The following is a 13,672-nucleotide window of genomic DNA, read 5'->3' as shown; positions in this document are numbered from 1 at the left end:
CACACCACTCCCAGGCTTAAAACCCTCCCCGTGACTGGAAGGTGAAGCCCAAGCCCTTTCAGTAAGCTTGGGACGTCTGGTTTCTGCCGGCCTCTCTGACCCCGTCCCCTCATGCCCTGCCCTGGCCCCTCCAGCAAGGCCTCTGTTTCCTTCCTCTGTGTCTCTGCTTGTGGGGCCTGGAAACCCTTCTCCCTCCTTACCTGGCTAACACACCCTTGCAATCACAGCTCCTGAGTCATCTTTGCCAGGAAACACTCCTGCGAATCACCCCCAGCCCTGCAAAGGCTCTCTGGGTCTCCCGCCCACTAGGGTGTGCCCTCACCCCTACTGTGTCACGTGTACATTGGGATCGGCTTATGTGTACCAGTGCGATCCTCAAAGATGAAAATTCTGCGGCTTAGCGGTTTCACATCCTCAAGGTGCTCCATGAAAGCTGAGTAAATGCATAAACTTCCTTCACCTCAGCTGTGCTCGCATTAATGAAAGCCGCTTTCTGAGGGCAAACGTTAATTAGCACTTACTCTGTCCCTCTGCCAACCCCAGCCCTGGGCTATGGTATGAAAATAACCTCAAGGCGCCATTAGCTAACCTTGGAGACAATAGAAAATTTGACTGGAAAGGAACATTCACTATGGCACTGCTTGTAATGTAACAACTATTCGAAATCTGCTTTTCACATACACTCTTTGGTACGATGGACCATGCTGCTCACAGTTTCGAGAGAGAAGGGTGTAAAAGCTTTCCCCTGGTGTACAGCGAGGTAACCTATTGGCAAGAGAGCTCCACCCATGGCTCTCCTTTCCCTCTTCCCTACAAAGAAACTCAGAATTTTCCACCGTCTTCATACCATTGGGTAGGATGGTTTTCCTGAATGATGATGGGATGCGAAAACCCCCTGGAGCTGAGGAAGGAGATAAACCAGCTAGAACTCTTGCCCCAGTGTGTTCTGAGCCTCAGCAATCACACCTGTGAGCAGAGGCTGACACACAGGTCGTTACAGACAACTGGCCACTGCTGCCTGGCGTGGTCCGCTGAGCAACAGTCTGCCAAATACTGTGATAAAAGCCGAATCTACGACCAAGCTGACTGGGCTCTAGAGCACCTTGATTCTGCACATGTCGTGAGGTTCCTCTTGACCAGTCTGGACAGCACAGGCAGCGCAAAGGGATGCTGACTTGTCCGTAAAGTTGAGTCATCAGACCTGTTTCTCCTTGCCCCTCCATGGCACCTCTTTCCTTCTCCCAACCCACCAACAATTAGCCCAATGGCCTGTTAAACTTTTATGTTCACCTTGATTTCAACAAGTGCTTGCAAGAAAGACGTTACCTCTCAAATTTGTATCTCTGAGCAAACCATCCCTGAGCTCCAGAACTGCACAGTCAACTCCCCCCGCACGAGGCCGTGGAACTGCCCGGCCTGACCTGTGCCGGCTCCCACGGCCGCAGGGACCCCCGCCCCTGCTCCGGCCTCGAGCTGGGCCCTCCTTTCACTCGCTTCGCTTTCGCTTAAAGCCCAGCTAGCTCCACCCACTCAGCAGCACTAACTGGGCACAGCCTGCGTGCCAGGCCTGTGCTAGGGTGCTGGGACACAAAAGAATGGAGCCCCGGGGCCAGACGGGGACGCAGGAAGCCAGTGACTTACAAAATATGGGTCAAGTGTCACCGAGGAGACAGAAAAGAGGCTAAGGAGCCGTGTGTCCGTGGCTGAGCGGGAAGAGTGCTTGGAAGGCAAAGCTGACGGGGCCCCTCAGTGGGCGGTGGGGGTACAGCACCACAAGGCTGGGAAGGGGATGGGCCAGCTGGTCTGCACCTCCCCTCCCAGAACCCTGGCTGGAACCCTAACCTCTTCTCACCTGGTCTTCCTGAACCCCCCACGCCAATCCAGCCCACACGGTCTTCCTGAAGTGCTCCTCCGATCACACTGCTGCCCAGCTCCAGAGTCACGGAAACTCGGTGCTCCCCCATGAGTCACCACCCAGCTCCTGCCCGGGCTCTCGGCCTCGCCAGCTTTATTTCTTGTCACTTCCCTTCACATTAGCAAAGCTGACCTGGTAACCCACGAGTCATGAAGTCTGCCCTGAGCTTTCCTGCTCGGTGCCCGGGCTCAAGCTGCCTTCCTGAGCCCCCACTTTTGTCAAAATACAATTTAGAGAAATAAATACCTAATTCAAGACAGTGGCTCCCTTGCGGGCAGGGCGTGGAGATTACACTCGGAAGGGAGCAGAGAGGTTTGCTCTGGCTCGGTCGCGTTTTCTTCCTAAGCTGCTGCCAGGTACACAGATGTTCCTTGTGTCATTCCACACCCTTGTAGGAATTACTGTATTTCATCATTTATTTTCTTAAAGCTTACCCGCCTATCAAAGTCCTTCTCTTGCGGTAGGAACCTAATCTAGCCAGAAAGCCCCTCTTCATCTGACATTCAATGTTATTTACAATTCATATACGGCCTTTCTCTCATTCTTCCTCTAAAAGAAATAAATGACTGGTAAAATATACACAACATGGGCCTTTCTTGGTGGCTCAGTGGTGAAGAACCAGCCGGCCAATGCAGGAGATGTGGGTTTGATGCCTGGGTTGGGATGATCCCCTGGAAAAGGAAATGGCAACTCACTCCAGTACTCTTATGCGGGAAACCCCATGGACAGAGGAGCCTAGTGGGCTACAGCCCATGGGGTCACGAAGAGTCATACACGACTTTCCGAATAAAACAACAGCATATACAGCGTGAAGCTGACCGCTTTAACCACTTTGTAGGGCACACTTCCTGCAGAGTCACGTGTAAACTGTGCGAGTCTGCTGTGCCGTCGCCACCATCACCTTTCTCACCTCCCACCTCTCATTCCCTCTTGTACTGTAGATGTCTGTGCACTGAACTTCTCTCCTAAGTTATAACACATGATTACATGCTACCCATGTTTCTACCCTTTACAGTGCCTCACACAGTGACTGCTCCACAGACATGGAACTGAAATGTAATCGTCTTGAAATGGCAGCCAGGACATTATGCCTTTTCATTTTAGCAATAGCAGCCAATAATAACATTTACTCAGTGTTCACTCTGTTCCAGGTACCATGATGAGTATCTTAACAACTTCTCTGATTGAGCCCACCTTACAACCCTATGGAGAAACTTACTGTCATTATCCCTTTTATTTTCAAGGAGGAAACTACAGCTGGAAAAAGACTGAATACTTGCCAAAGGTCACATCACTGGTAACAAAAGCCAGTTCTGTACTGTACCACCCCCACTGCACTTTTAATCAATACAGAGGAAGTAGACAGCAATTAAGTAAAATAAGGTTAAGTAAAATAAGGGATCGGATTTCACATAAACCAGCCTAAACAATTCTGAAAATCTCTTCAAAGAAAGGGAGCCACCCTCTACCAACATCACCTGTTATACCACTTAGCCTCACAAGAACCCTAAAAGGAAGGCACGGTCACTGTCCTCACTTTCCAGGGGACGCACTGAGCTAGAAAACAATGAAATAAGTCACCAAAGTCTCAGCTATAGTCTTTCCACGAAATTTATATGCCTTCTTTGAAAAAGACAGAGTCAGCCAATGTTGGATTCCAGAAAATATTCTGGGACACAGTAATGTTTTACTTAAGAGTTAAAGTCATAGGTCCATGGAAGAGAAGATTTAAACATAAAAGTTGAAGCCTTTATATATACAACAATGACTGGATGACAGGAACAGAAACATACTCCAGTAATAGACACTCAAAAGGGTTTTACATCTCAGCTTCTAAAAACCAGTCCCACCAGCGTTCATTGCTTGTTTGAGGAAGCAGTCCCTGGTCGGTACGCTTCAAAGAGCCATTATGATTCATGCAGTAGCTTCGCAGCCCCACACAAATCACACCAGAACACGCCTTAGGGAAACAGCTTCTTCCAGACCAGGCTCTTGACTCGCCACAGAACTGTTTCTCAGATCCTCAGAGTTGTTGTGTGTGGGCAGTTTCACTTGCCATAGGAGCAGAGTTCCTGAGTGTGAATTCTTAGTGAATCCTCAGCTAACACCAACTCGTCAGCATTTCCTCAGAAAGCACACTGGGAAGAATGACCCAAGAGGTCCGGTTTAGCTGCCCAATCCCCTGAGCGATGGTTCCTTTTAAGGGAGTGCCCTGCAAGTCCAATGGGGTTAATGTGGACAGACAGACAAAGGCGCATTCCACTGCCAAGTAAAAATAACTTGACAGAAAAATAAAAACGTGTGCATAGGAAACATCAGCCCAGAGCAAAAGGAAAGAGCCACTGATCAGTAGGGGCACACTACGTTTTAAAGAACTGCACGCAGACAAGAGGAACAGGAAAAGAGAAACCCACGGGCAGGGAAAATGAGAATGTCTGCAGCTCCAACACGATTTGACTCTAGTTTCCAGCTGGACTACAGCTCAGATGCCACAATTAAAACGATGTAAGTGATGCACAATGCACAGCTGTATTTAAACCCAACAGTGAATGCCTTCAAAACCTAGCCACACTTTCCAGTCGCCACAAAATAGCCCCTCAGGCTTGAAGAAGCCTTACTCTACAATTTAAAACACTTCCTTCTGCCAATTAAAAAAAAAAGCCTCTGGTTTAGGGTAAGAGATCTATGACCGAAAGTCCTGTTCTATTTACTGTCTCATTCTAGTGCTACTGAGACAATCACTAACCACAGAAAGCTAAAAAAATTTTTTAGGCTAATAGCAAATAAAAATCTACTTTAGATTCTTGAAATAAGTCCCTATTATCTGGTTGGGATGACCCTGTATGCATGATTGTCACTAATTGTTCCAAAAAGAGAACTACAAATTACTAACACAATTACTCTTCATTGAACACTATTAATATGTACCATGTTAAGGACCTAACCCTGGAGAAGCAAATGGCAACCCACTCCAGTATTCTTGCCTGGAAAATTCCATGAACAGAGGAGACTAGTGAGTTACAGTTCATGGGGTCCCAAAGAACTGTACATGACTGAGCACTCACACAAGGACCTAACACGCACTCTCTAACATGATCCCCAAGTCAACTCTAAAAAGTATTTTCATCGAACTTCCCTGGTGGTCCCGTGGTTAAGAATCTGCCTCACCAATGCAGGGGATACAAGTTCAACCCCTGGCCCGGAAAGATCCCACAGGTCACAGGGCGGCTGAGCCTCTGTGCCGTAACTACTGAAGCCCAGTGCCCTAAAGTCTGTGCCCCATGAGAGAAGCATGTGGGCAGTTTCTCTGCAATGAGAAGTCCAATCACTGCAACTAGAATAGCCCCCACTCACCACAACTAGAGAAAACCCACATGTGTAAACCAAGACCCAGCACAGCCAAAAATAAAACTAAGAAGTATATTTTTTTCCCACATATCCTTCCCCAGCAGCAGCTCACAGAGGTGAGGTGACCTGCCTGCAGTCACACGGCTGGGCAGTGGCCAGGCCTGGCCTGGAATGTATAATTCCAGAGCCCAAACGTTCTTTAACACCAGATCATAAACATGCCATCTGGTCAAAGCTATTTCACAAATATTTTCTTCTGTCTCATAGCCACCCCCAAATAAACCAACACGCAACATTAGCAGCTGAGTGAAGCTACCAGGGCCAGAATTTTGGTTGTTCACATCACAGCCCTTCCCTCAGAAACACACCACACATGCCCAGGGCAACAGGACTTTGGAAGGGTCACCGTGGCTAGGTGAGCTGCCTGGCTAAGGTAGCCTGGTTTTCACATTCAATTTCCTTGTTTTAATAAAAGCAATACACCCTGAAGAACAAACCTCTGCTGAGTAATTTAACTTAATCACGTGGCCTAATCAAGAGAGGTTGGTCCTCAGTATTTGTATTTATATAATACTCTGGCATGAAGATCATCTGTACTAAAAAAAGAAAAAAACAAAACCTGCTAGATTAATCTACCTTTCCCTTTAAATAGTAACCTCCAGTGTCTCAGGTAGAGGATTCAGGTAAAGCTGTCCTAACAGCCTGAGTCAGCAGACTGACTTGACTCTACAATCTTCCCTTCACTAAAAGGCACTTTACTTCTATTAATGTTCTACTAATATAACTACAGTACTCTGTCCTGAAACTGGGGAGTCACACATAATAAAATTAACTTGTAGGCAGTGTAACACATTAGAAATACATACCTATCATTTTATTATTAGACTAGAAAGATGCCTGCAGGCAGTCAACAAAAGGTCTCCCAGCAACTGACAAGCAGAGTTAACTAAGCAAAGATTTTCTTTCTTTGGAGACATGAAACTCTCATTCAGTCAAGAAAGATGGATTTTGTCACTTATTCTTCTCTAAAAAGGAAAGCGCCACATGGAGACCATAAATGGGGTGAATTGCATCTCAGAGCAATGTTATATGTGCCAAGTTACAAAGCCTGTGAATACAAGGGGTGGATTAATGGAAAGACTGATACCATCTTACTACAGTGGCCTCTCTGTAGCTCCGGACAATGATCTGTTGAGGGTTTTCCAGTGATTTTGAATGTGCAACCTCCATACAAGCCCCCTTTCAAGGGGGCTGGCTCAGTGCTGAACAGTCAATCCCTTTGCAGAAAGCAAGCCAAAAGCCCCCACACAAGCTTCTGGGTGAGAAGCTTGGCCCTGTAGGCGTGGGAAGGCTCAGACTTCAGAGACAAAGGAGTCAAAGCAGGAGGTGGGCTGGGGAGAGCTGGCTGGGCCTGGGTCCACCTGCCTGGAGAAGACCCAGACTCACAGGGCTGCTTTCGGGGAAAGAGTTCAAAAGGGCTGGGGGAAAAGGACAGAAGAAAGCACATCAGGAGTGAAGTCAGTGACCCCTGAGAACAAACCCCGCTACAAGGGATGAAGTGAGATCTCCAGAAACAGCGGTGGGCACACCCTTGAGGAGATGGGGCAGCCTGTCTACTATCAGAGGTGGGGGTGGGCTATCGGCCCCTGACCTCCAGTCTATCTCCTAAAAAACAACTTCAGGGATCCTCCTTGGCCCCAGCGAGGAAGGACACTGTGGGGCAAAGCCACCATACTAGAATTACCACATTCCCTTCTTCTACGGAGGGGGCCATGGCATCCTTCTGCCAACCCACAAGACGGGAGGTGAGCCCCTGGGACAACACTGGTAAGATCCCTTCCAAATGAAGTCAGACCCGGAACAGGCCCTCTGACCCTAAGGATCCCTCAGATCCACGGCCAAATCAGACCTTAACCTGGGTAAGTCTGCTGCCGCTTGTCTCCCAGCCTTGGAGATCCCTGCCCACCCCGAAGGCCCATCTCAGAACCACCTCTCAGATTTAGCTGCAGACACTGCCCCCAAACCCATCTTGAAACCCCCGATCCTTTCCTAAGATTCCTATCTAGCTAATCCCTCAGCCCCTAAAAGCCTATTCTCAGATCCCAGTAACTATTTCCTGTACCCGTCAACCCTCCCCTCAACCCCCTCGGTCCGGTCTCAGGCATCCCAATCCTCGACTACCGTCCCCTCGACCCATTTCAATCCAGTCTCGGTCCCTCAATTCCCTCCTCGCCTCCCCAGACTCGGCCACAGCCCTCCACGATCCCGAATGCCCCTTCCAGGCTCCCTAATCCGCGTTCCACTCCGCCTCAGGACCCCTCCAGCCCCCGCAAGCTCTGTCCCACCCAAGACGCTTTTCCCAGCTCCGCCCCAGCCTCGGTCCTCTCATCCCCAACCCCACCCCAAGCCCCCCTCCCCAATTTCTCGTCCCAGTCTCCTCAACCCAACTTGAAGCACCGCGACCGTCTCTGCCTCGGGCCACTTTCAGCCCGCCGCGGGCCCCCGGCCCCGCGCGCCCCCCTGGAGGCCCCGCCACCGCCGCCTTGAGCTGTCGCTCAGCTCACCTCCTCCATCTTCTGCACCATCTCTGTCAGCTGCCCCTCGTCCTCCAACAGCTCGTTGAGCTGCACCAGCGACAACCCGGCAAACCGAGCTTCGCTCGCAGCGCCCGCCATCCTCCCGTCTCGGCTGCCGCCGCCGCCGCAGCTCTGACCGCCAGGCTCCGCGGACCGGAAGCGCCGCCCTCAAGGCCCGCCCCCAGCGGGGGGGGGCACGTGACGCCAGCCGTGGGCCCTGACGTCATCGCCTCGCGGGCAGGCGGACATGACGTCGCAGTCTGGGCACTTGGCAGGAAGCGTGTTAGAGGCTGGGATTGTCTCTGGGAAGCATGGGAGTTCTAAGGGAAGGGACCTGGAGACAGGCTTGTGACGCAGTGGTCAGCGGTAATGATGTCACTGCAGCATGACATCAGGAGGGTACGCCATGATGTCAGAAGAGCCTTTTCCTCAAGGAAAAGAGATGCCTAGATCTGAAGAAAGCAGGCAGTGGGACGGAAGTTCCTGCAGCCTAAGCCCAGTCTGACTGACAGAACCCTAAAGAAGGGGATTTATGGAAAAACAACTTTAGATGCCTTTTGTTTTTCAAAATTGTGGAGCTGCCATGTCATTCATTTGACAAAATTGAGACCTACTATGTAGACTAGGAATTGGGTGTATAGTTCTGAATAAAATAAAAAGGCCCCCTACTTACAGGGAGGCAAACAAAAAAACGAAATTGGGAGCGTGCAAAGAAGGAAATGAATGTTGAAATAAAGAGAGTAATCGGGATACCTTTAAAGAGAGTAATGAAAGGTTGTCCTCTCAGAGAAGATGACATCTGCGGAGATCTGAAGAGTGAGAAGGGCAGAACCACACACCATTCCTATAAGAAGCCCAAGGCTACAAGACCAGCATGTACGAAAGCCCCGAGTCAATTCTAGCTTGGTACATTCAAGGAATGGCAGAAAACCAGTATGACTGGAACATCAGAGCAGGGACCCATATTAGTGACTGTTTGCCTCAACTCAGGAAGCTACCTAGATACTTAGGTGGGCCAAGCTGTTCTTTTTCAGAGATATTATTGCATGTGGCATTGTGCAGTCTCCCCACCCCTAACAGCCTCTCAAGATCCAGGAATTCTGGGAACTTGTTATTCTGCTTTGGAATCGTCCACAGTTCTAGCTGGAAGAAACCAACATCTGAGGATAACCACAACAGCCTCCTAATTTTACACATAAGGAAACTGAGGCCCTTGGAGGAGGAAGTTGTCTTTTTTCAAAATCAAGTAATTGGCAGATCTCCTGGCTCCCAGACTGGCATCGGCCACGCTGGCATCCTACCACACTGACCTCGGTGCATAACTCAGCACTGAGCACAGTCCAGACATTCAGTAAACACTTGTTGGCTGACTAATGAGCTTTGTGCATGAGGCTGATGTTTCTGCTCCCCCATCCATAGAACATAAGGTCTGAGTTGTCTGCCCATACATTAGACTGGGCTCCAGTGACCATTCTCTTTCCTCCTAGCCCCTGTGACTAAGGACACATGTTAGTAGGAGATGAGTAAAACTAGAGGAAGCATTTCATATTATCTATAAACAAAAGATTTTTATTGAGTTTGAAAAGGGCCCTCGATTGTTTTCTTCCTTTGAGCTTGTCCAAAAAGGTGGCTTTAAGAAAGACCGTAATAAAGAGGAAGGGGATGGAGAAAGTCAAGTTTATAGCCAGAGTAGGCACTCAGTTTAGTTTCATTTTTTTTTTTTATCTTTTCTCTCCAGGAAAAGTATAAACCTGCCAAATTGAGAATAGTAGCTGTACTTCCAGGAAATCCTCACCCATGAGGCTTAAGATGATGTCCAGAAGTTTCTCAAATTCCCCACAGAAGGTAAGAACAAGGTTGGAGCTCAGAGCACTCCACACATAGAGGGATGAAGTGACTCACCCAAGGCACACCAAGAACAAACCTGATACTGAATGGCATACCTGTATACAGTGGTCCCTAGAATGCTTAGTCCAAACCAGGTTCACAGTTCAGCCCTGCCTGGTCCTTATAAATCTTCTCAAACCTGCTTTCTGCCACTGACCTATTCGAGTCACACACCACTTCCTTTGTCAAACAGAGCAAACCACAGAAAGGTCTTGTTTTCTGCTGCTCTAAAAACTTCTCGTCGCTCTTAAAAGTGGTTGAGAGAAGAAAAGAAACATAAGAAAATCCTGGCATTGGTGTCAGACCTGATGATTTAAATGCGTGGGTGAGCTGGTACATCTCCCCCACCCCCTTTGTTTTGTGTTAAACTGAGGTCGGGGTTTCTCTGCAAACTTAAATCTGCCTGTAGTATTTCTGGGTTAATTAAGATTTTGCACTGGCGAATCAAGGGCAATGTATGTAGGTGCCAGGGCTTCTGTCTCAATGGGAGCATTGTTACTGCCCAGAAATGGATCTCCTGTTACACAACATGGGGAAATGGTTTGGAAGGCATACTTCCCCACCACCTGATAAAAAAAGAAAAATATATAAAGTTCAACTAGGTGGAGGTTATGGTCTTCTAGCCTTGAGGTTAGAATTCTTTCTCTCTGATGGAAGTAAAGAGAATTACAGATAGATGTTTTCCAGTTTGAGAAGCTGGGAGAAAATCTGGACCTGATGATGCCACATCCATAGCTCGTGCTCTTAGCTATGTGTGGGCAGCAGAGGAATGATTCCCTAAGGCAGCAGGTGGAACAGCCATGCTCCTCGGGACGTGTTCCTCCTCCTGAGGTCACTGCCGTTATCACTGTCATCTTCTAATATCCAAATAGCCAACATGACCTAAGTACTAGTCATCAAGAAGGGAAAAAAAATTCATTTTGGACAAAGTCCCCACTTTGCGAGTATAAGGAAGACATAAAAATAGAGAGCAGTATTTTTTTTAAATTATATTTAAGGTTGGTGTTATTTGGGTGTGTTCAAAAGGTGGAGGATGTAGGAAGCTTGGTAATTTTGATTTGAGGTTTGAGTTTTCTTGGTTTGGGGATTTCTGTCTTATTTTTTTGCTCCCTTGTGGGGTTTATTTAATCAACTGTTTCAGTCCCCCCACAAAAAAGAAGAGGGAGAGAGAAAATATAACAAACCCTCACATAACTCACCAAGTTAAGGGCTAAACATCATAGGCACAGTTAAAGCCCCTAATATCCTTTCTCCCTCTCTAGAGGACAGCTACTGTCCTATTTATTTTACCTTACATGTATACATCCATAATCTTAATTTTAAAACATATACATTATAGATATATATGCATATATAAGGGGCTTCCCAGGTGGCACTAGTGGTAAAGAACCTGCCTGCCAATGCAGGAGACATAAGAGATGCAGATTCAATCCCTGCTTCAGGAAGATCACCTGGAGGAGGGCATGGCAACCCACTCCAGTATTCCTCCCTGGAGAATTCCACAAACAGAGAAGCCTGGCAGGCTATAGTCCATTGGGCTGCAAAGAGCTGGACACGACTGAAGCAACTTAGCACAGCACAACACACATACATATATACACACACAGATCTTTCCAGTACTTGCTTTTTAGGATCAATGGTGAGTTTTTTGCTCTTCAGTTTTTTGTTTTTGTTTTTTTTTTTTTTTTGCCACACTGGACGGTTGTGGGATCTTAGTCCCCCAACCAGGGATCAAACTCCAGGCCCACAGCAGTGAAAGCACGGAGTCCTAACCATTGGACCACCACGGAATTCCCAACAGTGAGTTTCTGAGATGCATCCTTGTTGATTCAGGTCTCCCAGGTGGCTCAGTGGTAGAGAATCCACCTGCACTGCAGGAGATGCAGAAGAGGTAGGTTTGATCTCTGGGTTGTGAAGATCCCCTAGAGGAGGAAATGGCAACCCATTCCAGTATTCTTGCCTTAAAAAAAAAAAACCCATGGACAGAGAAGCCTAGCATGCTACAATCCATGGGGCCACAAAGAATCGGACATGACTGAGCACACACACATCCTTGCTGATTCATATAGCTTGAAACATTTTTTCCACAGCTGTATGGTGTGCCATTGTATACATACAGGACAGTTTTTAAACTCCTTTCTTCTGTTGTTGGGGTCATAGGGCATTCACATCTTCAACATTATGGAATGTTGCTAAATTGCTTTCCAAAATCATTGTACCGGTAGTGCTTGTTTTATTGTGATCAAATATATGTAAAATTTACCATTTTGAATATTGTAAGTACACAGTTCAGTGGCTTCAAGTACATTCACATTGTTGTGTGACCATCACTGCCATCCATCTCCATAAGTGAAGCAGTAATTCCTGTTTCTCCCTTCACCCTCTGGAAACCATCATTCTATTTTCTGTCTCTATGAATTTGACTCTACTAGAGGCCTCACATAAATGGAATCATATAATATTTGTCATTTTGTCTTCCCTGGTGATCCAGTGGTTAAGACTTCTGCCTTCCAATGTAGGGGGTGCAGGTTTGATCCCTGCTCGAGGAAGGTAGGATCCCACATGCCTCTCAGCCAAATAAACAGCAAAATGTAAAACAGAGGCCATATTGTAACAAATTCAAGGACTTTTAAAAAATTTGTCCTTTTGTGACTACCTTATTTCACTTAAAATAATGTCTTCAGGGTTCATCCTTATTGTAGCATATGTCAGGATTTCATTCCTTTTAAGGGATGAATAATATTCCATTGTGTATATCGACCACATTTTGTTTATCTGTCAATGGATATTTGGGCTGTTTCTACCTTTTCTGCTGTGAATAATGCCACTATGAGCGCTGGTATACAATTATCTGTTCGAGTCCTTCATTTCAGTCCTTTTGGATGTACACCCAGAAGTAGAATTTCTGGACTATATGGTATTTTTATCTTTTGGGGGAACCACCATATTGTTTAGCAACATATATTGGTGCACATAGCAACTGCACCATTTCACGTTCTCACTAGTCACACACAAGGACTCCAGTTTCTCTGCATCCATGTCAAACTCATTTTCTGGAGCGTTTTTTCTTTTCTTTTTTTTTTTTAAAGTATATAAACAGTCGTTCCAGACTCTTTGTTGGCTTTGCTTTTCTTTAAAAAAAAAAAATCTTGTGCCAAAAAAAGTGATCTCTGAAAGATTTGCATCACCTCATCTTTCACCCCGTGCAGGTCAGATGGAGGAGTGTCTAAAAAGTTCTAGAAACCAATGATTATCTAAAGAGATCACTTTATCTCTACAAGCCAGGAAGTGAGATGTAAAGAGGTCCTGGATGAGTAGAGAAATGAATGTTTCTGTACATAAAGGATGTGGCTAATTTTGAGACTGAGAACTTGAAAATGATGAAAGGAATGGGAGACAGATGGCTGTTAGATATTGGGAAGGTGCCTGGGGTAGCCAGCCTCCCGATATGCACACCTGTGAGTAGCCCTCTGTTGTCTGCTAACAGAGCCGGGCTGTGTGACCAGGAGAATAAGGCAGTGATGGGCATCACCTCCAAGCTTAGGCTTCTGTTTCACACTCCTCTTTCACCTGAGGAACTGTGGGGTGAGCCAGCTGTCATATCAGGAGGACGTTCAAGACGGACACATGATGGGGCTTCCCTGGTGGTCCAGTGGTTAAGGCTGGGCCAATGCAAGGGACAAGGATTCGATCCCTGGTCCAGGAGGATCCCACTTGCTACAGAGAAACTGAGCCCATGCACCACACTGCTGAGCCAGCGCTCTAGAGCCCGAGATCTGCGACTCCTGAGCCTACAGGCTGCAGTTACTGAAGCCTGCGTGCCCAGAGCCTGTGCTCCACAAGAGAAGCCATCGCAATGAGAAGCCTGCAAACTGCAACTAGAGAAAGCTTGCGTGCAGCACTGAAGACCCACAACAGCCAAAAATAAATAAAACAAATCTTAAAA

General features: G+C 47.2%; 1 protein-coding gene across 1 annotated transcript in view; it reads right to left on the bottom strand.

Moving 5' to 3' along the window:
* Nucleotides 1-8,014, bottom strand: part of VPS37B (VPS37B subunit of ESCRT-I) — a 30,394-nt gene extending 22,380 nt beyond the window's left edge. The window contains exon 1 of the mRNA XM_020889807.2: nucleotides 7,828-8,014. Coding sequence (XP_020745466.2) covers nucleotides 7,828-7,938 — 111 coding nt within the window. The 5' untranslated portion in view covers nucleotides 7,939-8,014. The remainder of the gene's footprint in view (nucleotides 1-7,827) is intronic.
* Nucleotides 8,015-13,672: the final 5,658 nt, after the last annotated feature.

This window comes from Odocoileus virginianus, chromosome 12 (genome assembly GCF_023699985.2).
Source record: "Odocoileus virginianus isolate 20LAN1187 ecotype Illinois chromosome 12, Ovbor_1.2, whole genome shotgun sequence".
Taxonomy (NCBI): domain Eukaryota; kingdom Metazoa; phylum Chordata; class Mammalia; order Artiodactyla; family Cervidae; genus Odocoileus; species Odocoileus virginianus.
The sequence above is the reverse complement of the archived record's forward strand: the minus strand, read 5'-3'. Positions and strand labels throughout refer to the sequence as shown.